We start from the raw sequence: 25,084 nt of genomic DNA on the forward strand, positions 1-25,084 counted from the left end.
CCCGGCCGCCCGCCCCGCGCTCCGCCCCTGCGGAAGGGCCGCGGCCGCCGCACATCCACGTCCGGGGGCGCAGGTAGGGCCGGGGCCGGGTTGGAGGGGTACGGGCGGTGCTGGGGCGATGCCCCGCGGCACGGCAGCGTTCCGAGCGGGGGCCGTGCCGCTCGGTGGCAAACACTGTGTGTGCTTCTGTCCGCAGACAGGCCCTGCGCTGTCGGTGTGCGATGACAACCATCTGCGACCTGCCCGAGGACGTCCTGGTGGAGCTGCTGTCGCTGCTGCCCGCCCGGGAGCTGGTGCGCACCTGCAGGGTGGTGTGCGCCCAGTGGCGGTACGTGGTGGATCTGACCACCCTGTGGAAGCGCAAGTGCCAGCGTGAGGGGTGCTACCGGCAGGACTTGGATGGGAGCGTCTCGGACTGGAAGGTCTTCTACATGCTGTGCCAGCTGAAGAGAAACTTAATCAAAAACCCCTGCGCTGAAGGTTTGTTTCATTATTTATAGGCCAGAGGACTCGGAGTTTCCTAATGGTCAGAATGAGTCAGTGTCCTGCATCACTCAAGCGCTGCTGGTGGTGTGGGGCTGTCCGGCTACTGATAGATCTCTGCTGGGGCAGATCTGCAGTGAAACTACTGTGGGGAGATAAACTCTCAGTAAATCCCTGTCTTTGGTTGCCAGCAGGAAAACCTCCATCTCTGGAGTCACCAAGGCCCCAGTGCTGCAGGCTGGCTGTTAATTTGCACAGCTAGCACAACACGGCAGTGAAACCATCAGGTGTCAGGATTAAACATCCAGCAGCTGGGGAGTTTCTGTTGTCAAAGACTTGACTAACGTAACTGCTGTAATTCTGCTTTATTGCTGTGTTTCTGATGTGGTCAGGAAGTTGCTCCCTGTTGGCCTGGCTGCTGACAGCCACATTGAAAGTGATGGCAACATAAAGACAGGAGTCGCTTTCAGCTGTAGGAATAATAGAGTGTATCTGAAAAGTCATCAAAGTAGGCTCCTGGTATTCTTCTGTAGCTGATTCTTTATCAAAAGCTGGAAATAGCACCAAGGCCTAACACTCATCTTTGATATTGATGTTTTTAGAGAAATTTCAGCACTGGAAACTTGATAATAACGAGGGAGATAAATGGAAGATTGAGAATATGCCTGGCCCTCATGGAAGAGAAATCGCAGACCCCAAAGTACAGAAATACTTCGTCACTTCATATGGGTAAGAACTGGATTCCAGTAATCTGGGGTTGGAGACCTGGTTCCTCCCATCTGTCTGCAAAGGCACTACAGTTGGAAGGCTTGAGGCAGGTCACTGAACAGAAGGGTCTGGGGTGGGCCTTTGGGGAGAGGAAAGCTGTCAGGGGAAGGGCAGATGTTGAGAGGGAAGAGATGTGTTTTGTGACACTGAATGCTTTTGTTGCTGTTGCAGGCCGTGCTTCAAGTCTCAACTCATCACCCTGCAGAAAGAAGGCTACTGGAACCAGCTGATGGATGAGAAACGGCCTGAAATAGTAGTCAAGGACTGGTAAGCGTATGCACTGAAAACTGGCATCGGCCTAGAGACAAGCCAGGTCTCTGGAGCTTCCCATGCTATAAAATTAGCTCTTTATCCTTTGGGAGTTGTAGCTTGAGTAAAACAGAAGCTAAATCCTAAGTTTATTCAGTAAGCTGTAAGGAGGGGGCAATCCTGTGGGGAGCAGGATAGGTGGAAGTATTGGAACTTCTTCATAGCTACAGGGGTGACATTCCTTTTCCTCTGTAGGTGCAGATCCCCTTTGGAAACTGTTCCTGACCACTGAAGGAAACTGAACACTGTGTATTCAGTTGATTTCTCCCTGCCTCTCTAGGTATGCTGCCAGATTTGACTGTGGGTGTCGCTATGAGCTTACAGTGAGGCTGCTTTCTGAAGACTACATTGTCCTTGCGGAGTTCCGCCCCGAGCCGGTGGTTATAGAGCAGTGGAATGATGCCACATGGAGAGAGGTGAGCACAGCTCAGTGGCTTCCCCCAGTATTGTGACACTTGAATCTTGAAGCCTGATTTAGCCAGAAGTCCCATGTGGGGCTTCCTCTGTTCAGTGCAAAAGGTGAGCTGTTGCTGTTACCAATGCTGAAGCAGCAGCAGTACTATGGAAGAGCTTGGGTTGGTTTGTAGGTACCCAGGGTTTCCTAAAGAGTAACCCTGGGCTCCTCTGTCGTTTTAGCTCAGTCTCTTTAATCGTTTCTGGTTTTCCATTTAAGTGCTTTGTCTAAGTTACAAGAGCATGGCTCTTGTTTCTATTAGATCACAAAGCTTTGTTTTAAAACTACTACACGGATGCCATTTGAAGTATTGCCCATGCTCCTTTCCTTGAACTGCTAAACATGTTCAACTGGTTTGTTTGGCTCTAGATGCCCCATTAAGTTCTTACATAGCAATCTAAGACTCAAGCTTCATGTTATGACTTACGGTAGAGGCTGAATAAGAGGCTTTTTTTCCTGTCCCTCAAAAAAGGGGATGATGCTCTTTCAATGGGAGATAACCTTAGAATGAGCTTTTTCTGAGACCAAGACTCACTGTGGTGGTCCAAGCTTCTCGGTCAATGTTGGCTTATTTAGACAAATTAAGAAGGATTTTCCTCTTTCTCTCCAGATTTCTCACACCTTCAAGAATTACCCACCTGGAGTTCGTTACATCTGGTTCCAGCATGGAGGCCAAGACACCCAGTTCTGGGCAGGGTGGTATGGGATCCGAGTGACTAACTCCAGCATCACCATTGGGCCCCTCACAATGTTATGAAGGCACAATATGTGTTTGCTTTTACCTCAGGACTGTAACCAGGTGGTCTCAGGTGCACTTACTTGTCTGTACTCTCTGGGTGAGTGTCCTGGCTTTGTCTTGCACAGCTGATCTCAAACCCAGGCAGCGAGTTCTCCCTGCAGCAGAACTTGTGCAGGCCTGGCCCTCTCCAAGGACTTCTGTCCTCATCTTCCTCCTCCTGCACTGTGGATGGTACTGCAATTACCAGTACCCTTCCAAAGGAGGAAGACCAGGACAATGAAATGACATCTGTTTGTCTAGTTAATACGTCCTTGTGCTGCAGCCAAACCCTAAGTCTTAAACAGAAACCCTTTCTTGTTTGTTTATGGAACTTATGAAAGAGAAGGCTAAACTGTTTCATGCAGGTTATCAATGCTGTCCTCAAGGGCTCTGCTACAGGGATAGTTGGTTTTGTATGTTATTTTCCTGTTTTAGTTTTATTATGTATAAAAAACATGTCTTTCACATCAGACCTTTCACAGCATAAGGAAATCGTCAACCCTTTTTCATAAATGCTGTGGCACTGGTACTTAATTTCCTTACTGTTTCTTTAAGTGTAGAAGATCAGAATGGAACGTGCCTTCCAAGCCCCAAACCAGCCCACTGTTGTTTGAACAAACCACTGAGAAAGAGGAGATAAGAAATCTCCTAAGGTGGCTCCCTTACAACAGAAGTGCCTTTTGATTGTGCTCCATCCTCCCTTTATACTACCAAAGCACTTGGTTTGTACTGAACAGTCTGACCCTATATAAAGTGTTAAAGCAGCACAATGCTCTAGAGTACTCTTGCAGTTTGTACTTGGAGGGAGCAGGGAGGCTCTGTACTGGCTGTGTTATCAAATTGTCTCACCAGCAAGCTCAGCTCAAATACGATGAACCAAGTCTTCTACCCCTGTATGCACAGAGCTAAGGCCTTCTTCCCTCTCCTTTCACAGGTGTGTATGATTAACAGGGCTCCCCTTGTCCTCTGTTTAGGATCCCTGGCAGGTGTCCTTGCTGGACAGACACATTCCACCTTGCTAATGCCACTTGTGGCTGAAAGCTTTCCCATAGAAAGGGGAAAGACCAAGGCTGTATAACCCCTGCATAGGAACTGACAGATCCGCACAGAAAAGATACGGGAAAGCTCCACATAAAATACAAAGCTCCATACACAAAAATACTTGCTCACAGGGGGAGCTGGTTTGGACAGAAGTCAGGTAAAACCCAGTATTTATTGAAGATGACTTGGGGCAGTCACAGTGGACAGACACTACATAAGGCCTCACTCACCCTTGACATGAGTCCGTTGCTGTAGTGGATCGCTGTATATCGCTATCGATGTGCAATGGAGATGATGCCCTATTGAGGTGAGAACTGGAGCTGTACAAAGCACTGACTGCACACTGCAGTCACCTATGTCCTGCCCCCAGGGAGTCACTGGAACAAAACCTATACTCACACATGAGTGTACATGGGAACAGGCTCTGGCTCCACATTCCAAGTCAGTTCTATATACAGTGGTAAGAGCACTTGAAATAGAGAGGCAGCAGCTGCTCTACATTCACCCAGAAGGCCAGCTGAAGAGACAGTTAGCAAGGTATGGTTTGTGAGATATCTTCATCCACTGGAAGATCAGATGAGGCTTGAAGGCAAGACTGGAAATCAAGTGCCTTTGTGGGCTCGCTCTTCTACATAGAGCTGCATCTGGAGGACAGAAACAAGCACCAGGTCATTTGATATGCAGGTAGGTGAATGGGGGAAAAGCCACAGGTTAAATAAGTTTGTTCCTTTCCCCGTAACAAGGTTTATTTTATCATGAGGAGTCCTGCCCTGTTTTATTACTGGCAGAGGCATCTACCAGACTGAACTGCTCAGCACTGTTCAAACTTACTCTTTAGAAAGCTGCAGAGCTGATATCAGAGTAGATAAAGCTTGGACCCACACTGGGTTACAGCCACCTCCTGGGCCAGAACACTCTGCTCACCTTTAGTATGTCAGATGTCATGGTTTTCAGGGGAATAAGCCGGGGGTCATGCATGTGCACATCCTGTTCATCAGCCAGGATCCAGGGGAAATCCTAGGGGCAGGAACACAAAGTGCTTTATTTGCAGGGGCTGGATGGAGCTCAGGTGGGGGCTCTTTCTCAGCACTAGATCAGCATTGAGTGAATGAGAGATCTGGTGGCTGAGCAAAGAAACAGGTAACTCAAACCTTTCAAATCAGCAAAACTTAACACCTGCACACTTGGCCCTGAGACTGCAGTGCTGCATCTCCCCATGTCCTCTGGGATCCTCCACAACCTCAGGAATTCCCATCAGGCCTTGGCCTTTGTGTACTGAGTTGAGTGGTGAAGAGTCCCTTGCCCATACTAAGAACTCCTGCATGGTGAAGGAGGGAATTAAGAGCAGGGGTAATCAGTCATCCCCTGATGCCCAGGTGGCACAGGACCGTTGTTACTGGAGTTCTGAACCATTTCTATACTGAGTCAGGTTGTGGCTGGAATGGGAATTACTGATGACTACAGCCCAGCATCTGGTGACCCCCTAAACAGTGGTGCCAAGTGAGGCTCTTTGAGCTCTCCTGGACTGCAGGGGGCTGTGACCAGCATCTCCTTCTGAGTGGGACACCCCCAGAGCTCACAATCTCTCAGGTGTGTGGTAACTGGAGGACCATCACTGAAGCTGATGACAGGACCTGGCTGAAATCCCTCTGCTCCTTGAGGCTCAACCCTCCAAGACATTTGGTGTGAACATTCCACTGAACTCGATGGGAATTTTTAACAGGTACCTTTGGATGTCTTTGTGTGTGTGTCTGTGTGTATGCACTACCGTGCAGTGTATTACAATGTGCAGTACATTCTGCTGACTCACCTTAAACCTGCAGAGTGCTGGCAGGTAAAAGCCTGTAAAAATCACACCTATGGTGAACTGAGAACACTTCGGACACCCTTTACATCTCAACTGCTGACCAGGTCTGAGACTAAGACTAGACCTATCTGCACCTAGGCTCCAGCAGTTCAGGAAGCAATGGGGGTCAGTTCTGAACCTCTGCTCAATGGGAGAGCTCCCCTCACCCTTTGTGCCTTCAGTCCCTGCATCAATCATTCTTTAGCTTTATTTTTACCTCTATTTTCCTTTGTATGCTCCATCCATGCAGTGAGCAATGGAGTCAATGTTGCCACTGAATTCTGTTAAGTTGCACGTTCATAAATTCATATTAAAACTACTCTTGCTACCTCTGGTCATCCTTTAAGCGACCCTAAAACATTCGTTTTGTGCCAAACTCAGTGTTACTCTCTTCAGTTACAGATCAAACTCTAATGTTAACTTACTCTAAAGGTGATCTCTTGCTTCTGTAAAAGACAGACACACTCTTAGCTGCCCTGAGCCAGCATGTTCTAGTCACTGCACCAGCATTTCACTGCAACTCTGCAATGCTCAGGGCACGGATTTCTACCCTGCCTTGCAAGTTTAAAGGCTGGACTACTATATTACCAGTTTCTGTTACCGAGCAGTGCAGAGCACACTTCCATTTTGAAGCCACTTCTTTAGCTTTATTTATTGTGCCTTCAGACACCCAAAATAACTGGGCTTGAGAAAAGTGTTTCCCTGTACCTAAGCAAGGCTTCTTAAATAGATAGATAGATAGATATTTGCTTTAAAAAGTGAAGTGCACGCACTTTGCTGCGAGATAAAATGTATTTGTGCACCCAAACCCCATTAGTTACTTGAATCTTTAGTGTTTCTTGCTGTTTGTAAAGCACCAGCCATCCACACACGGTGGATGTGGGATGAGAGCTTGCTTTGTTGTTTGATTAAACATACAGTAGGTCAGTACTTGTAAGTGACTGAGCAGGCATTATGCAGGAAGCATTGTTCTGATCTAATCCAGGCACTGAAGCAGCGATTGTCTGTGCTGGTGGCTGCTGAATGTGCTCAGCCTTGTAAACCATTTTGACTCATTCAAAGCCAAGTGGTGGAGAGCATCACGTGAAGCTAACGTACGTGTTCAGAACAGCCTTAACCTCCGAGATGCCAACACTCATTCCCAGTCTTGGCTCTGCAGCCTGCTCACGGTCAAGCAGCTGAAGGTATCGCTCACCTTTATCACCTGGATCTTTTCCATGTTCCGGGTGGCGGCCTCCCGCGTGTGAACCAGAACTGTGAAGGTGCAACCTGCAAGAGACAGGTGAAGATCCCAGTCAGGGGACAACCAACAGAGGATCGGACACCACCGCATGCCCCCAGCCAGGCAAGGCCCTGCTGTGAGGCTGTGGGGAATGCTTACCTGGGGGATTGTTGTCAAGCACAGCATCGCACACGCTGATCTTCAGGATGAAGGCACGCAGTAACTGCTCCACATGGGAGAGCAGGGACTCTGAACTGGTGAGGAGAGAGCAGCTGTTATGGGCATGCAGCAAAGTGCGGGGGCTGCCTCCAGCCCACCCCTGCAGAGGCTGGTGTGGATGCCCCGGGCAAGCAGCAAGGGGAGCTTTACCTAATGGAAAGAAGAGGTGGCTGCGTGATCTCAAAGACGAATCTCTCCACAGGGTGGTGCTCTTTATCCAGGATTACAACTACCACTTTCTCCACGTCGTTCTGCAGGAACAAAGATAGAAAAACCTCTTCAAACCGAGCTGTCTTCTGCCCCCGCGGTGCTTCACATGCTTCTGACAAAGTGGGAGTACGCTTATTTGTTGTGGCTCACAGCACTGGCAGTTATCAGAGCTTCAGCACTGCCAGACTGTTCTTACTGATGAGACAAAAGGCTTTTTCAAAGGCATTACTTGCTAGATGTTAGACTGATTGACAGCTTATCATTAAGGTCTAGAGATAGGGTGGACTTGGCAGTTCTAGGGTAAAGGTTGGACTTAAAGATCTTTTCCAACCTACTTGATTCTGTGATGCTATGAGATGCACCAAACAGTACTTTTCTCTAAGTACTGTTTTGGAACAAAGGATAGAGCCATCTCATTGCATCCCTCAGGAATGGACAAGGATGAGGAAGCTCAGATACACTTAGATTGTTGGCCAAATACAGCAGCTTTGTACTGTTTCCATTCTCTAGCTGTGTCTGTAGAGAACAAAGAACACAGGATCTGCCAGCATCCTACATCCTGAAATGTTTTGTATGGTCACACCTCTCTCCTACAAAGCCTAGAGTTCAAACTACCTTTGCTTGCTGGCTTACAGCAGAGCATTCAAATTATCCTGCCGTGCTTAAACTTCAATGTATTCATAAACAGCACATTAACACACAGAATGATGCAACTGGAAACACAGAGATGTGTATCCTCATGTGCAGGTATCGGACACAACAAAACGCCAATGAGCAGCAGCAAGGCAGGGCCTTAACTGCAAGAGAATGTGACGGATGTTTTTGTTGGCTGTAGCTTTATCACCTACTATATTGGATATGGTAAACTTGTAAATGAATTTTGCAGTGGAAATGCCATTTGTGGTCTCTTACTTCCTATCAAGACCCCAGGCAGTACTTTTGCCCAGGTCCCTAATATGATCTCACCTTCTCGAGCAGGGGCTTTACACAGTGCAGGGTGTCCTGGATGTACTGGTTCAGCTCCGGGTGGCAGGACATCTGCAGCAAACACAGGGAATAGTCAGAGCTGGGCTCCGATGTGAACCAGGACAATGCTAAAGGAGAAGGTTTAAGCAGAAGCACCAACCAGTGTGTTACAAAGCACCTGAGTCCCAAGTCAGGCTTCAAATAGCTTTCTTCACCTCTAAGTTACCAATTCCAACCAGTAATTCAAACCATCACCTTCTTTCATGGAAGGTTAGTTAGCTGAGGCAGATCACTGTACCCACATGGCTGTAGCACAGTGGGAATATATACCCCCAGTAGCATGTTGGGAATAGCATATCCCAACCATCACCACTTCCTAGGAAGCATGCTGCCGTGTTGCCTTACTGCACATAGCCAGGAAGCCTTTCACTACTGCTGCTGCCCATGATGTGCTTGTTTCGCAAGTACTGCTCTATCCTCAGCTGTTCTCCCTTTTGACAGGAACCGAGTTCTCTTCAAACACGAGTTTGCACATGAAAACAAGCTCTGGGAGTGATGTATTCTGTTCTGGTGAGTGCTGCCCGATACTCGCTATTTGGCTTGTTCATCCACGTGGCTGCCAGCTTCCAGGAAACACTCCTACCTGGACAGGTACGTTGTATTTTTTCCTCTTCTGAAAGATCCCAATAGGATAAACCTCTCTGACGTACAAGATAAGGTGAACAGCCACTTCCAGGAACTCTGACAGCACGTCTGCAACAACTGCAAGACAAAAAATGCTGGTGTAGGGAGGGGGGAAACATGCACAGCAATACCATAGACTCATGGGGATATACTCAGGGGAAGTAGCTATACTTTCCCTGTACTAATTTCACCTGTTTCCCCTGAGCTGCAGGAAGAGCAGCCTTGCAAACGCACCAGATGGCAGCTTAGCACATTACCTTGCCCAAAGTTAAGGTCCTGCCGTGTGAGAGTGGTCATCCTGCCCAGAACCTGGAAGTAACCACAAAAACAACATTTATCCTCTGGCTCCTGTGTTATTAACAGCGTCAGCTCCTGGAGCCATCCCCTGCCCTGGTGCTGCTGAGCTCAGCCAACACACTCAAGAATACAATCTGCCAGCTCCCAGGTCTTTGCTGTCTCCCTTTTTGATGCCTTTGGCCAGGATTGGACAATCCATGATTCCTAAGACACAAAGTTTAAGCGATCACTTTGTTCTTCTAAAGCCACACAAGTATTCTCATACCAGAACACACCCTCTGCTAACCCCTCTATCCTATCCCAGTTCCACATTGTTCCTATGGGGTTATGCTAACACCAGCACCACAGAGCACTGCTTGTTCAGCTTGGATCTGCACCCTCATTGACCTGACACAACACGGGTACTCCTGTGCTGTCCACTACCAACAGCGTCCGTGTCTCTCACTCTCTGGTCCCAAGGAAACCAAACCCCACCCAGCTCCATGATTCAGTTAACATGGAATCTGGCACACAGAATCATGGAATATCTCAAATAGGTGAGGACCCACAGAGATCATGAACTTCACCTCCCTGTTCCTCACAGGAGTACCTGAAACGACACCCTATGACTAAGAGATGCCCAGACATCCCTTGACCCCTGCCCTGGGGAGCCTGACATTTGTGACAACTATAAAGGGACATTACTGTGCCAACAATCAAAGAGATGCTGGGGTTCACTTCCCAACAGCTCTCCCTATGCACCGAGGTCTGCACCTTACACATTTTAAGCTGCTCATAAATTCCTATTTATTTTTCTATTACTTTAATGATTTCTATTACTTTTCCCATCCAAGCTCTAACCGCAGCACCAGTGCTCCTGAACCGTGCTCCAGCAGCAGCAGCACAGGTGCCTCTCACAGCCCCCCGATAAGGCACAGCCATTGCAACCAGATGTTGAGCCACTGATTTTCAAGTTGTTTCAGCTACAACAACCCCTGTTTTGCAGACCCACAATTACTTTAACCTTCACACCACAGGCTGCTGCTCTCCTCTGGTTTAAATCACAATGTGACCATTATGTACAGGGAATCTTGGTGATCTGCTACAATAAATAGAACTAAAGATACTTGAGCATCTCTCTTAGCACCTCAGCCACAGCGACTCTCAGCTGTGTACAACTGATCTGTATCAGAATAGCACAAAGAATCTGTGCTTTCAGAGGTTTAGGTTTGTTCTTCATCTTAACATCACCCTTTCTTAAACAGATCCCAGATTCCCAAGATCCCCCCTTCAGTCACAAGGGTCACCCATTCCATACTCCCTCAGTTCAAGGACTCGCAGTGACAGCTCGGATCAACGCTGCAGGTACCAGCTTCCATCCAGCCATTCGAATTCACTGCCCTCAACGTACGAGGCCAGGGAAACACGTCCCACCTTAACGGTGGAAGCAGGAAGGAGGCATCAGGACAAAGCCTGCCCTTCTCGTGGTGCTTTCGGAAGGCAGCGATCCCTTACAGAGAAAGGGAAAGGGAAGCAAAGCAGGCGGGGGCACCACGCAGTGCGTAACCCACCGCCTTCCTACCCGTGTGTGCCGCACGGACCGGCTGCACAGGCCTCTCCCGGTGCCCCGCACAGCGCCCGCCCCAACGGCCAGGCGGGAGGGAGTCAGGTGAGGACGCACCGGGGCCGCGCTACCGGCGTCAGCGCCGCTCCCCTCCCGAACGGGCCCCGCAGCCTCCGCCCCGACCCCCGGCGCTGCCGCTGTCCCTCACCGCCGGTCGCTCCCTCACGGCGGCGCTCAGCGCGGGCGGCGGCGCGCCCATGTGACGTCAGGACGGCGTGCGGCCCAGCGCCCCCTGGCGGCGGGAGGACCGGCAGCGGTGGGTCGGGTGCTGAGGCTCCTCCAGCGCCCCCAAGCGGTTCCCGGCCGCTTCCCCCCCTCTCCCGGCACCGCAGCTCCCTCCGCTGCAGCGGGACCCGGTGCGGGGAGCGGGGGACTCCGGTCCCACAGCCCCGTTTCCCACCCCGCTATCGTGACACGGGGCAGCCCCTGCGGGCAGCTGGGACCCTGCCCCGCCCCGCGCAGGTGAGCGGGAACCTGCCCCCGGGGCCGCCCCGCCTTTGTCTCCTTCCTTTGTCCGCCCCGGTCCCTGCCTCCAGCCCCGCCGGAGCATCCCGCACCGGGCACCCCGCATCACCCGCCCCTTGCGTCCCCCCGCGCCCCTCCCAGCCCCACCTCCCCCGCACCATGCACCCCAATCCCTCGGGATTCCCGGCGGCCCCGGCTCCTCTCCACATTCCCCCACTGCCTTCCCCCTGTCTCCTCCTCCTCTTCTTCCACCTCCTCCTCCTCCTCCTGCATTCGGGTTTGAGCACCCGCTGCCCCCCGCCAGAGCTGCCTCCCCTCGCACCGCCGCTGTCCTGCCCCGCCTGCCCGCAGGGCTCAGCCCGCACCGAGGAGCCGCGCACAGGTAGGCAGCGCTGCCCGCTCCGCGCTCACCCCGCGCCCAGCCCCGGGGGTGACTCCCTCGGTCTGAGCTCCCTTTGCTCCCGCACGGACCGCGGGGAGCGGGGGGCACTTTCCCACTTTCCGTGCGCCCCGGCGGAGACAAAGGCTGGGGGGTAACGGGAACCCCCAGCGCGGTGCCCCTGGTCGCGGAGCCGAGTCCCGAGCTCGGACAGCGCCGGTGCCCGGTTCCTTCAGCCAGCCCTGTCCATTGTCACCCGTGCCGGGAGCCGGCTCCGGGCACTCCCGGTCCCGATGAGCAGCGCCGCGCACCTTGCAGGGAGGGGTGTGCGGGGCAGGAGTCCCAGCGCCCCAGGTCCCTGCTACTCCAGGGGCTTCTGCGAGCTCCCCCCAGCCCCGAGATGGGTCCCCCCTTCCCCGGCAGCGGCAGCGCAGGGGTACGGCCCGGCTCTGAAAGTAGCTGAGGGCTGAAGGGAGCTTTTCCCACCCAGTCATTGTGTTTGCCCGTGCACCGAGCCCCTGAGTACCCCGCGGGTTGTTCTCTGCTGGTAAAAGTGAGAGCTCGTCTCTGAATTCAATCAATCTGGCATCAGTTAAAGGCTTATTACAGCTGGTAATTCATCTTGTGGGATTTAAGTGACGTTTATCCAGTTCACACCTGAAGTCTTCCCGTCAGCCAAAGGGGTTTGTATCCCCAGCTCCTCTCCCTTGCAGAAGGAGGCATTAATCCCACACCTTTTGATTCAAAGGGAGAATGACACGCAAGGAAAAAGGGGCAAAGCACAGCCTGGCTGTTGTGCCAGACGGGACACATCCACTTCTCCCAGCAGTGAGGATGAGGCTCAGTGTGCCCCTGTTCTCCCTGTCACACCGGTGGGTGCTTTCCAGCCGGGTGAGCAACGACCTCTGCTATTGATTGTGTCTCATTTGTCACTAGGCATTGTGCATTAAACTGGAGAGTCCTCTCTGCTGTGCTGACAGCAAGTGACTATATCTTGGATGCTAATCTCAGCCTCATTGCTATTTTAATCTCATTATTGGGCAGCGTAGACTCTGTTTGATAGCAGGACGCCTATGATGGCTGTGTCAGCCACTTCTGGAAGTCCCAGAGGGAAGCAGAGCAGAGGGTACTGCATATTCATTCATGTGCCCCTCTTCCCCTCCAATACAGTGTGACTTGCTGAGCTGCTCTGTCCTTCTCGCACCAAACACAGTCACAGGGGACAAGGAATCTGTGGAGTCAGATAAATATGAATGGCGAGGTAGGGAGGAAAGGTGATGATGGATACAGGAAACCTAAGAAAGGGCAGCTCCAAAGAGGGACCCAAAAGAACTGGAGATCGGTGAGCAGGGGACTCAGAAATGTTGGAGAGAAGAAAAGTGTTGTTACTTTTGCCCTGGGCAGGGAAAGAAAAGGGTGCATATAAGATTACCTGTGTGCTTTTGGGGGTGGTAGGAAGCTGGGAGAGTGTCCTTTGAAATGGGAAGGTCTCTTGGCAGATTGTTTATGAAGCTTCCCAGCATTTGCCTTCAGAAACAGAAAAACAGATGGAAAGAGACCCAGCAGGGAAGTGAAATCTCATTTATCTGCACAATGCCATCCTCCTGGCTCCAGCCAGCTCTCTGCATGTCAGCTACCAGAGCCTACCCCGTTCGTTCTGCTCCAGGCCTTCCCAAGCCCATCCATCACCCTGTGGCTTCTTATTTACAGGGAGCCTGGCACACAAAGCTGGGTTTATTGTCTAGCATCCCTGCCACACATGCACATACATACAGCACCCATGTAGATGCACATGTACTGTGTCTCTTGCTGCAGCTTGGGCTGGTCTGGAGTCCAGGAAATCTGCCAACGTCTGAGCTTATCAGAGCCAAAGAGAAATCTGTCCCAGCGTACGTGCTTGGGTTTAGCTTGGTTCAGCCCTTGAGCATTCAAACTGCACCATTTGTGGTCTAGGGTGACAAAGGGTCTTGATATTCTTTATTTCTCAGTTCAAGAGTTTTGTGCCTCTTGGCTGTGACATGAAGAGCATGAAAAGTTAAAGCTAGGACTGTCGGGTATCATGGTTTAAGGGAGATACGTGAATGAACGTAGCTGAGCTGATGCTCCTGCTTTGTCAAACGAGAAACAATTACAGCAGGGGCAGTTTCAGAGCCTATTTCCAATTTCAAGTGACATACTGTATTTATACAGGGAATAAATGCCTGAGTTTTTGTGCTTTACAAGCAGAGAGCAGAGTAATAGCAATTGTACAGGAGAGTCCAGAGAAAGACTCCCCACAGGGAAAATGACCCAAGATGCAAAAACCGCCCCTAATTTCCCTTACAGGATTGTGGCCATCCAGTACTAACCCAAAATGGATCGAAATAATGGCTGAGAGACAGCACTGCAACTCACTCATCAGCCCTGAGCCTGCACCCTGGGTAGCTCTAAGGCCTTATCTTTGCTTTACACATTTTCTCCTTAGTAGTAGCAGCTTTGCTACCTCGGGAGGCAGGTGGATGTAATCCTGAGTTTGTGAAAGGAAGTGCAAGGCATTGGGTGGAGTAAGAAGGATGTAGGTCTGGTGTTGTGAAGAGTTATAAGGGCAGTTTAAGTTGGTAAAGTACTTCCCCTATATCCTTTATTAATATATGAACCCTAAGAAGAGGATGATTTCTGCACTTGTAATGTGTGTATTTGGTTTAGAGCAATTTAAGAAAGGCATATTTCAGACCTCTTTCTGCCTGGCATATGTCTCAGGGCAGAATTTATCCTTTAAGAAGAGGTGCATCAGCAGTGTGAGAACACCCCTAACACCCACATCAGCAAGTCTCAGGCTAGCACTGTCTTTTGTGGACTGTGGTCCTCAAAGAGTTGAAGGTGGAGTTTACTTTGTTGCTCAGACACTGAGGGACCTGAGCACTGAGAAGAGCTAGGGATGCTGCTGTGTTATCGAGCTGCCTTTTGAAAGGGTGAATTTTACTGCTTCTGTAGGGTAAGGAAAATGAAGGAGGTCAGAAGAGGTTGCTAAAGTTAAGGACTTTCCAGAGCATGGAAACAAGTGGTTAAGAGCAGGCTGTGTCCCTAGCACAGCACTGTTGCAGTAACCTAAGGTACCAAAAAACTCTTCCACACACTGTTTTGGTTTGGCAGGCAGCTCAGCTCTCCCTGACCACAGTGCAGCAGAGGTGTTTATCTGCATTATTAATGTGTGATTCCCAGAGACACCATAGCAGTGTGTTACCCTGCCCTCTCAGCCAGCGCTGACATGAGGCAACCCTGTGCTGGAGCTCCACTTTCATCCTGTGTCATGCCAACAAAACAGCTGGGCAGCTTAAATAAATACCCCCTGCACTTTGAAGCAGACCTTCTGTTTAACTGCCCTGAAGCATTTAGCTGCTTTCTGGCTCCTGCTGAAAGGCAGAATCTGCAGCTAATGTGCCTGCCAGGTTCACCATCAAAGGGACCACATCTGTGTGAGGGAGATAGGAGACGCTCACCTTGTATTCTCTTTGCACTTGCACTCAGCATTTTGCCTACAGATGAAAAGGTAAGATGCTGTTTCTAGATCTTTGAGTTGCTCTGAGTGATGCCTTGATCCAGTTGGTTTCCTCTGGTTCTCAAAGAGAAAATCCTAGGAAAAAACAAAGACTGTGCATGCAGAGCTTGGGTTTTGCTGGGTTGCTATTTGTCCCATTGGTTTTGAAGTAGGACTGCGAGTGCTTTGTTATAGATTTAGCTGTCAGTCTGGTTTTCCTTTGTCCCAAGTAGCTGCCAATAAAATACTATTCATAGTATTCAGTCAAGAGGATGAAGGAATCTCCCTCTAAGATCCCCAGGTGCTCTAGGAGGCTGGGGCTACTCTGATGGCAGAGGTTTCATTGACTCAAAACCCTCCACATCTCTCAGGTTGAAAGAAAAGAGGAAAGGAAGAGCCAAGTGTTATTCTTAGGGTGCCTCCTGCCAGCTCCACAAAAACACACTGAGATTGGCCTCAAAGAATGTTACCTGCTGTCCTTCACAGATAACAATTGCTGGTCAAGCTGCAGGGAAACACAAGCCATTGTAACTGTGGAGCAAAGTGGTGAACAGGCAAGTGGAAATCCAGTGCAACTGGATGCTGGGGTGCAGGAAAGATGGGGAGGAGGTTGAGTGAAGAGCTGTGGCTGTAACTGTGATAGGCTTTCTCAAATGTAAGCATAGCTTTGGTTTTCTGACCGTAACAGGAAACTGGCTTTAAGATGCCCAGATTGGGAGGGACAATCTGAGAAAGCTGCTGCAAAGTGAAAGGCTGCACTGGAAATGCTGAAAATGCTTTTCCCCTTTTTGTGGGAAAGGATGGTGGAGAATAACTGAATGAGAGAAATCTAATCTGCAATGTCCCAAAGCCACGTTTGATGGCATAAACACAGGGATGAAGGAAGATCCTCACAAACATTCCAGTGGAGCAGAATGAATGAGAACAGTCTGCAGCCACTGTGCTGAGGGACTTGGCCTCAGTGTTCCTTGGGTTTACATTACCCTCCCAGTGACAGGCTCACCTTGGTGGGGTGAGGTGAAGTGACCAATGCAGGGTCAAGGAGGGAAAGTGGAACAAGCTCAGTCTGCCTCCCTGCCCCTTGATCTTTAGGCCAGCAGCTCCTGCTCTGCTGACAGCAGATTTGTTTCTCTATGAGGCATCAGCACAAAATCTCCAGTGTTTTTAACTCCCTTTGACCAGCTTCAGCCACCCTGAAGCAGTACGTGTGTTCATGTACATGTGTCTCTATCTTGAGCTGCTCAGGGCTGTTGCTGGTCCTTCGAGGCTGCCATCTGCTTACAGTTCTGTTCATCTTGACGTCTTCATTGCAAGGACACCAGCAGTGAGGAGGGGCCAGTGCCAGCCAAGCCTGGGATGCCAGCCTGGCAGGAACAGCCCTGGCCCGGGCAGCTGGTGCTATGCTGGAGCTGTGGTCCACAAGAGCCAGTCCCAGCCCCTCATATGGTGGGCTGTGAATGGGAGGGTAGGGGGGCTGCTGAGGAATCAAAGGGAAGTGTCCTGCTGATTGATGGCCCTCATTTGCACATGAAACTGGGACCCTTCAGGGCTGCAGGCCCTGCACGTGTGTCTCAGCTGCTGTAACCAAGGCTGGGAGAGGAGGTAACCAAGGAGGGAAGAACTCACTTCTAGCTTTGAACACCATAACTGTTTTCATCCAAGTGTCTTAGGTCTGAATCTTGCTTGCCTTTACAGTGCCTAGAGGTTGCTTACTTTATTGGTTTTAATTGCAGGAGAGGCAGAGCTCCCAGGATTATGGCAATTTCTCCCACCTTCTCTCCTTTCCTTTTCCTGTGCATGCTGGTTCTTTCTGACATCAGCCTTGCAGTCTCCGTGGACCCTGGCACAAAGCTCAAAAATGTCCCAGAGAACAACAACCACCTTCAAAACCAGGACATGTGGCTGCAGCAGCCCAGAAGCGGCCACCACCACAAGCATGGCTTGGCCAAGAAGGAGAGGGTCCACGCCATGCCTTCTAAAGGGCAGGCAGATGGGGAAGAGGCCCTCAGAATGGGTAGTGGAGCTCCAGCTGTGGAAGAGCTGGCAGCAGAGGGACAGCCGGCAGGCCTGAAACAGAACAAGGATGTGTTCCTGGGGTTCGAGCTCCCCTACCCTGAGAGGGAGAACCAGTCCCCTGGGTCTGAGAGAGGAAAGAAGCAGAACCGAGAACATCGGCGCCACAGCCGCAGGGACAGGCTGAAACACCACCGAGGTATTTGAGTTCCAGGGCTGTTGGGTCACTGTGTGAGGGCAAGAAGATGCAGCTGTGGTTGAGCCACATGGGTGTGTGGAGGGTGTGGGGTGAGTGCCTGCTCTGGGAAGAAATCTGCCAAACAAAAGAGGCACAAGAAAAAAGAGGAGCTCCAGAACCAGAGGTTTTTACTGCTGCCCTCAATGTTGTGGAAATGACCTGGTTTGCCTTAAAGGGGAGCTCTGAACGTTCCAAGGACTTGAGGGGTTGTTTTGGGGTGGCCTGCTTTGGTTTGTTAGCAAATGGTTCAATTTATGAACAAACATGTCCAAGCCATGCTCAACCACTGTCTTGGAAGCATGACGAGAACTAGAAATAATACAAACCACTACTCTGCTTGAAGACCAATTTCTTCTCATCAGAGCTTGTATTCTGCTATATTTATATTGAACTACAAAAAATACTAATTTTGCAGAGCTGAAATTGCCCTAATTGCTTCAAAATGTTGCTGTGTTTGACTGGGACTGGTTTCCTTTCCAGGTCCAGTTGTGGGTGTGTGGCTCTGTGGCATGGTGTGGTACATCTTTAGTTCTATTAAAGCAGGAGATTTGTGTCAATCTACTCTCTGTTGAGCTGGGTGTTAGTATTGCTGAGTTCCAGCTATCACTCCTCCCTGCAACAGTAAGAAGAGCTCTGTTGTTTTCTCAGGGGACTGACTAAACAACTCATGTTAAGCAATATAGAAGAGCATGCAACAAAGCTGGTTTAAAACACCATTTGCAGACTACGAAACAGGCCTTGTTTCTTTGGTTTAATTTAAGGGCTATATTTAAAGTAATACTTTGTAAAAGTAGGGGTTAGGCTGTGAAAATATTCTTGTTTCAAGTTAGGTAGGTCCTCACTTGAGCTAACCCACTACTAAAATCAAATAAGAATGTGTTCACATGCATTTGCAGCAGCTTAATCCGTTGGTTTTAAAATGGTTAATCAGGTACCTTTTGCATTCTTGAGATCAGAAGAAGAAATTCCTTGCTTCTTGAGCATGAGATAGATGTATCTTCATGAAGGTACAATTATAGAATGGTTTGGATTGGGAAGGGCCTGAAGATTATCTAGTTCCAACCCCCATACCCTAGGCAGGGACACCTCTCAGTAGACCATTATATACGACTTAAGAGTGTAAAAATCAGGATGCATATATTCTGGACCTGATCTAATAGCACATGAGACTGTTTGTTTTACACTGTCCTGAACAGGAGCTCAGGGTGGTGGAAAACTGATGATGAAATCTGAATTCTTTGACTAGAATCTATGGCACTCAGAGAGAAAAGGGATGAGAAAGTTAATGCTACTATACCTATTGCCTTCTGCAGGGAAGACTCCTGATGCTGGGCCAAGCGCCCTGTACAAGAAACCTGAAAGCTTCGAGGAACAGTTTCAACACCTGCAGGCAGAGGAAGCTACAAGTCTGACTCCCACCATGCTTCTCATCACTGCACTGGAACTAGCTGTTTCCACAGAAGAGCCTCCTGTTCTTCCAGCCACATCACCACGGTCACAGGTAAAGAGCCAGCACTGTACCTCTGATGCAGACATGTATCTCCTGCAGATAAGATCCAGTTTCCTTTTTGTTTCCAGTTAGAGGTCAGTGCTTGCTTGACACCAAAGCCCTGGCTCAAAAGCAGCTTTCTGTCTTGGAGACACCAAAACACCTCTTCTTCACAAACATTTCTTTTAATTGCTTCTCTTCCTTGCCCTACTTCTCCCTTATCTTTCAGTTTTAAGTACCAGAGAAGCAGTAGGAGCACTCTGCTGGAGAGGCATCATGTTCTAATGCTCCTTGCTTGCCTTTTGTCCTCACATAGCAGAAACTTCCTTCTTGGCTTCAGCTGCAACATGGGAAAGCTCTTCCCTTTTGAAAATAAGATGACAAGAATTCCTAATGGACAAGATAAGGATGGAACAGGGGGAATTGTAAAGTCTTTTTAATGCCTAAAGCATCAGGGCAATTTGCAGAGACTTCAGGGTCACTACACAAGTGTAATCTGTTGTCTGTTTGGTTTCTTGTGGTTTGCAGGCCCGCCTCAGGCAAGATGGGGATGTGATGCCCACCCTAGATATGACACTCTTTGACTGGACAGATTATGAGGATCTCAAACCAGAAATGTGGCCATCTGCTAAAAAGAAAGGTGCTAAACCTCCCTGTCTTCTTCCCTAAGGTCCTTCTGTAAGGCTCATCCCTTATTAGTATTCACAGCTGTGATGAAGGATGTGAGATCATAGTGGTGGGGAAAGAGAAAAAGCATAATGCTGATTGTTTTGTACTGAGTTTCAGCATGTTTCTCATTTTGGATGCATAGTTTGAGGGCAGAGGAAGAATGATAGATGGAGGGTTGAGAAATAGGGAGGAGATGAAGGTTTAGAGTTCAAACTCTGCAAGTTTGAGGCTGTTTTCCCCTGGAACAATATAGTCTCCAAAATGAAAACATTAGCATGACATTTTCTGTTGGGATCTGCTTGTTTTCCACAGAAAAACGCCGCAGTAAGAGCCCCAGCAGTGGAAATGAAACGGTGATGGCTGAAGGAGAGCCCTGTGACCATCACCTTGACTGCTTCCCAGGTCAGAATCAGCTTTATGGAGTCATTCCTCCTAACACAAGGTTGTCTGAAACCTAGCCCAGGTTCTAATACAACATCCTGATTTCTAATACTGGTAGGAAGCAGTATGCAAAGGGAAGAGCAGAGGCTCTCTAGGTGTGTTGAGACAGATAATGCCTATACCATTGAGCTGTCATGGGGGTCAATAGCCCTACAAGGGAAGGAGGATAAATGAGCTGTGCTAAGCCTTGTTCCTGTGTTGCAGGCTCTTGCTGTGACTTGCGTGAGCACCTCTGTAAACCACACAATAGAGGCCTTAACAACAAGTGTTATGATGACTGTATGTGCACTGAAGGTAAGCTCAGCTCTTTGCTCTCCCCCTTCCAGCTGGCTTCATAGTTGGCTGTGGTGACTCAGAATAGTGAGTTGCACATGAAAATAGAAGCCAAGCTCTGCTGCTTTTAGCCTTTCCCTGCCACTGATTAACAATGTGACCATTGAGACATCTTGTTTTCCCTCTTGTGAACAAAAATCCCAATATTTATAACCCTATCAGAAGAAGCCACAATATATTAACACTTCAGTGATGCTTTCAATTATCACAGGTTATAAAAACAGCCTACTATCCTTGTTTTGCATTACCTTATGCCTCATCTTCCCTGAGTTAATTTCAACTGAACTTGTAGCAATTTAGTAGGTGTGTACAGGACACAGACTTTTGTTTCTTAAACCTATTTCTGAAGGATCCACAGCCCTTTATAGACAGTTGCATTATGAAGATGTTGAAAGGCACTCTACTAGTCTGAACGTGTTCAGGATCAGGTCGAGGCTAGAACAAAACTCTGGTTACCAAGCTTTGTGACCTGTGTTAGGTGCTTAGTGACTCTGACCAGGTCAGTCATCTACTTTTTACCCAGGTAAGCAGACTGCTTTCCTGGAGTTGCTATGTTAAATGACAGTCTTCACCTTGAGTGTGTGATGTAACACTTGAAGGTCCTCATCAGAGATGATGTTCTGATAGATTAGCATAGAAAAGTGTTTCTGCAAGCCTAATGAGGGCTGCCCCTGGCCCTGCTTTATACTTAAGCTAGTTATAAGTTGATGCCAAATGTGCATCCTCTGTAGCATTAAAAAGATCCCCGGAGATATAATGTCCACATAAGACAGACAAGATTCTTAAGATAAGAGCAGAGCTCTGATCTTGTGTGCTCTCCTTTTGGGAGGCCTGACTGCCCTGGGGGGATTGGTAATGAAGGGCAGGAACCCAACTTTAAAGTAGTGGGTCACAGAGTAGCCCAGGGACATGAACTCCAAAAGGCTGCTCAGTGACCTGTGACATTGGCTGGGTCTCCTGTGTACAAGTACTCAAGGACAGTTTATGGGCTGTCTCATTATAAAAGCTATAAATCCTCAGTCTTCCCCACTCTGGGGGTGCTGGCACTGTTGCTGCTGCTGCTGCCTGCTCTGGAAAGAGAAAGAGCTACAGTTTCTAGGATGACCAAATCACCTCCTGCCAATCCCAATGACCAAACTGAAAATCTATTGAAAATCTGTTGAATTGCATTTCATAAGAATTATTGACACAAAGCCTGCACCCTGTCTGGCCCGAGTAGCTACTCATTCTGGTGTAGCAAAGTCAGGCAATAGACACCAAAAGATAAATCAGTCAGTGCAAGAAATTGATGAATTACCCCGAGCAGAGGCTCCTGTTGCCTTCCCACTCTCCACGGGAGAATAACTACTCATGTTTCTTACAACTAATATGCTTTTTTTGCCACCTTAGTGTTCATCAATGCTATATTAGATAGCTTCCATCAGAGCCTGCACTTCAAGCATCCAAAACAGAAACTGAAGGAGAGTGAGCTTTGGATCAGACCTCCCAGTAATAATGCTTCTAAGTCTCTTCCTTCCTCTCCAGAAGCTTCAGGGAAATAAATAGCAAGGGGAGCTGCCTTGCCATTGCTGCTGCACATTAAGTCTATAGTAATTTCCCAGTGGAGAGCTCACTTAGACAGTAATGGGAAGTAATAGGGGGAAACCAAGCAGGACTTCCATAAAATCACTGGAAACAATCAGGATAATTCATTGGCATTTCAAGAAGGCAGTGAAAGCTTCTGCCTGAGCCAGTGAATCCCAAACCAGAGCAGTGAGCCAAGCAGAATAGCAGGGCCCAGAAAGCAATATGCCCTGTCCATATGAGGCATTTCTCTGCCATCTCATTTGACACAGCCCAGGCATCCCAGCCTTGGGATTGTCCCCACTTGCAGCAGGCTCTGTCATGAACTGAGAGCCAAGAGCTAACTGTGTGATGTTACTGCTGTAGTGAGCCCTGGTCCCTCCTGCTCACTTACACGTGTCTTTTCCATAGGGCTACGCTGTTATGCCAAATTCCACCGGAACCGAAGAGTGACCCGGAGGAAAGGGCGCTGCGTGGAGCCCGAGTCAGCCAACGGAGAGCAGGGATCATTCATTAATGTTTAGGAGGGTGGGATTCCTGCCTGGATGGTCAGGAGCTGGGGTCAAGCTGTTTATACCTAGCAATGGGAATTAGAGGAGAAAAGTCAAGCAAATGACTGAAGCTGCAGGCTTGGAACATGCCACGTTCCAACTAGACTGAAGCTAGTGTTCATTGTAAATTGAGTGGCCTCAGGCTTTTCTGTACCAGGACTGCATTCCACCTCCTTTCCCTCAGCACATTCCTGCCATTGAGCTGGGTCTCCTTCTCCTGGTTAGTAAGAGGTGATGATGACTACCATTCTATTAATGGTAGTAAGCTCCTCCTCTCAACAGAGGCAAGACATGACCCATCCTTCAGGTTAAATGGGATACAAGCTTAAACTTTACCCCTTAACTATTACTTGAGAAGAAAGGTAGAGCCTCCTTCAGGATCAGAGGTTCCTGAGGATAGGAAGCTTGTAGCATCCAGGTGGAATCAAAGGTAGGAAACAGGTCATCAGAAAGGTGAGAGGGGCCCCTCTGACAGCTCATGCTCTCTCCCTTGTTCACTGCCACAGACAGGTATTCCCTAGCTGTTACACACTACCTGTTTTCTTTGGGACCATCCAGTCCTTCTCCTTTCCTAGCTTCCAGAGAACCACCTGGTTTCTGCAAGGATGTGGCAGCACATCCCAGCCTGCAGCTCTCACTCATTTGATTACCCTGCCAAGTCTGTTATTTTTAAGAATTATTTTTAGGAGCTTTCTAGGGAAGTGATAGTTTTCCTAGTGAGCCAGAAATAAAGGCTTTTGGTAACAGGAGATAGGGACAGGCTGTTCCATTGTAGTAAATCCTGTGATATGTTGCATGTGTGTTCCCATGATATGTAAATAAAGATATGATAGATATCTTTTGTGCAACTCTTCTGCTTCTTTGACTGCACCTAAGGATGGGGCAGGAGTCAGAAAGGCCTAGGAGGGAGCTGGCCAGAAGGTAACAGTGATGACTTCAGCTCATAGAGACCCACTTGGTAGAAGTATTTCTCCACCCAAATTGGGGATCCAATCTTCTCTGTATTCTCACTCAAACTGCAGCCAACAGTCTTTTTCTACCTGGTGTAGCCATCCAGACATTTAGAACTCTTTATATTACTGCTTAATTATTGATTTCGGTGATATATTGAAGCAGCACAGGCTACCTGTGTTAAACAGGAGTAGTGTTAGTCAGTAAAGATGTTCTTTCCTACTGCTAATACCCTGGGAGCCTGGTTTCTGGTAAAAGACAGTTCTGAAGCCTTTTATATTCATGAATCTGGAGATGTACAGCACTTTTTGTAGGAATAGAAATATTAATCCTGGTGCTGTGGTCAGAATTATGAGGTTTCCCTGAACCGCCCTGTGTTCCCTTTAGGTAGGCAAATCTCCATTTTGCACTCCTGTTTCTGTTGTAGTGTCACTCCACATTGTGTACTCACTCAAACACTGCTTAGCATAATAGTTTATGCCTCTAACATGATGAGTGCCCAGTCTGACTACAGAGCTATGCTATGAATACAGTATTAGTTCTGACCCACATACACCTGCAGTGCTAGAAGGTACACTACAGGAGGAATTTGTAAAGGAGTGTTAAGGTAAAACCTACCACTGGGTTGGATGTAGCTATTTAGATTTCTGCTTACAGTTTTAGCCCAAAAGGCAGGAATAAAGGAAGGTAGTTTGGCTCCAGCTCTGTGCCACCATACAATTTGTTAACCCAGAGAGAGAAAAGCAGCCCCTCCCTCAGCTCAAATGCAGAATAGTGGGTGGTGCTGCCAGTGCTATTGTCAGTGGAAGCATAAAGGGAAAAAGGCTTTAATTGATCACAGTCAATTGCAGAGCTCTTAGTGGTGTGTGTGACACTGATGGGAACCACATGCACAGCATTATCAAAGCCAGGTTCTGATACCACACTGTTTTCCATACAGCAGCGAGATCTGGTTGGAACAGTGCAATTGAAAGAAAGCAGGAAATTTTGCAGGGGCCTTTATCCTTGATGATGCAGGTATTCATTGCCCTGCATACAAAATCTGTGTAGGATCCTAGGCAGTGTTTTGGGCAAGCCTGTGTTGCAAATGATGTGAAATAGAAGCAGGCTTAAACAGTAAATATAAATTTTAAGCCAGAGCTTTTAGACTCCAAAAGGAGACTTGCTTCTTCAGCTCTTCCTGTTTCACCTTTTATTCTGAATACAAAGAACATGTTCTTCTTAATTGGTGGGATTAGTTCAATGTGTATGGTCAGTGAAAATTGAGTTGTTCTTATAAATGAAGTCACACCATCACTGAATTGGTTGTTCGCATAGGAGCTGCAAAAAGAGAACCCAGGACCAAGACTCATTCTTTCTGAACGGAGCTGTGGTGTTGCAGAGGTGAAGCAGAAAGGGTGAGCAGTGGCACAGGCACAGCAGTGTGAATAGAATCAGCAACCTGATTTATATACCAGCAGATCAACTGCTGACTGCAATTGCAGTGCAATGGAAAGCTGGTTGAGTAAATAACATGCCAAGGTGTGGAATGAAAGACCAGCCTGTGATATGAAACCCCACTGCAACGTTTGTCCACGTCCAACCCGCTTCTGAGT

At 48.7% G+C, this 25,084-nt stretch overlaps 3 protein-coding genes across 3 annotated transcripts; 2 read left to right on the forward strand and 1 right to left on the reverse strand.

Annotated features, from left to right (window-relative positions):
* The first annotated feature begins 196 nt into the window (after positions 1–196).
* LOC133209365 (F-box only protein 6-like) lies at positions 197–4,479 on the forward strand. The gene is made up of 5 exons (XM_061348001.1): positions 197–480; positions 1,086–1,212; positions 1,423–1,518; positions 1,841–1,976; positions 2,625–4,479. The coding sequence occupies exons 1-5, from the start codon at positions 222–224 to the stop codon at positions 2,769–2,771; spliced, it is 765 nt and encodes a 254-aa protein (XP_061203985.1). The 5' UTR covers positions 197–221; the 3' UTR covers positions 2,772–4,479.
* On the reverse strand, positions 3,987–11,109 carry MAD2L2 (mitotic arrest deficient 2 like 2). The gene is made up of 9 exons (XM_061348000.1): positions 11,029–11,109; positions 9,238–9,289; positions 8,940–9,058; positions 8,297–8,368; positions 7,271–7,371; positions 7,061–7,155; positions 6,875–6,948; positions 4,758–4,850; positions 3,987–4,477 (listed from the first exon to the last, which is right to left on the reverse strand). Exons 1-9 carry the CDS (start codon positions 11,077–11,079, stop codon positions 4,436–4,438), a joined length of 699 nt encoding a protein of 232 aa, XP_061203984.1. The 5' UTR covers positions 11,080–11,109; the 3' UTR covers positions 3,987–4,435.
* A 373-nt stretch (positions 11,110–11,482) lies between these two features.
* Positions 11,483–23,374, forward strand: DRAXIN (dorsal inhibitory axon guidance protein). Its single transcript, XM_061348002.1, has 7 exons — positions 11,483–11,727; positions 16,975–17,453; positions 18,806–18,993; positions 19,510–19,621; positions 19,963–20,052; positions 20,296–20,385; positions 22,399–23,374. The coding sequence occupies exons 2-7, from the start codon at positions 16,997–16,999 to the stop codon at positions 22,509–22,511; spliced, it is 1,050 nt and encodes a 349-aa protein (XP_061203986.1). The 5' UTR covers positions 11,483–11,727; positions 16,975–16,996; the 3' UTR covers positions 22,512–23,374.
* Positions 23,375–25,084: the final 1,710 nt, after the last annotated feature.

The sequence above is a fragment of the Neopsephotus bourkii genome, unplaced genomic scaffold (assembly GCF_033783945.1).
Source record: "Neopsephotus bourkii isolate Nb327-2 ecotype Australia unplaced genomic scaffold, CSIRO-AGI_Nbou_v1 NB_333, whole genome shotgun sequence".
NCBI lineage: Eukaryota > Metazoa > Chordata > Aves > Psittaciformes > Psittacidae > Neopsephotus > Neopsephotus bourkii.

Excerpts from the sequence above, each read along its gene's own strand:
- LOC133209365 (XM_061348001.1), top strand. The coding sequence starts at position 222 with ATGACAACCATCTGCGACCTGCCCGAGGACGTCCTGGTGGAGCTGCTG. Across the intron at positions 481-1,085 it reads CAAAAACCCCTGCGCTGAAG|AGAAATTTCAGCACTGGAAA; the intron begins GTTTGTTTCATT and ends TGATGTTTTTAG. Across the intron at positions 1,977-2,624 it reads ATGATGCCACATGGAGAGAG|ATTTCTCACACCTTCAAGAA; the intron begins GTGAGCACAGCT and ends CTTTCTCTCCAG.
- MAD2L2 (XM_061348000.1), bottom strand. The coding sequence starts at position 11,079 with ATGGGCGCGCCGCCGCCCGCGCTGAGCGCCGCCGTGAGGGAGCGACCG. Across the intron at positions 9,059-9,237 it reads GGACCTTAACTTTGGGCAAG|TTGTTGCAGACGTGCTGTCA; the intron begins GTAATGTGCTAA and ends TTTGTCTTGCAG. Across the intron at positions 4,478-4,757 it reads TGACATCTGACATACTAAAG|ATGCAGCTCTATGTAGAAGA; the intron begins GTGAGCAGAGTG and ends TCTGTCCTCCAG.
- DRAXIN (XM_061348002.1), top strand. The coding sequence starts at position 16,997 with ATGGCAATTTCTCCCACCTTCTCTCCTTTCCTTTTCCTGTGCATGCTG. Across the intron at positions 19,622-19,962 it reads GCCATCTGCTAAAAAGAAAG|AAAAACGCCGCAGTAAGAGC; the intron begins GTGCTAAACCTC and ends TGTTTTCCACAG. Across the intron at positions 20,053-20,295 it reads TCACCTTGACTGCTTCCCAG|GCTCTTGCTGTGACTTGCGT; the intron begins GTCAGAATCAGC and ends CCTGTGTTGCAG.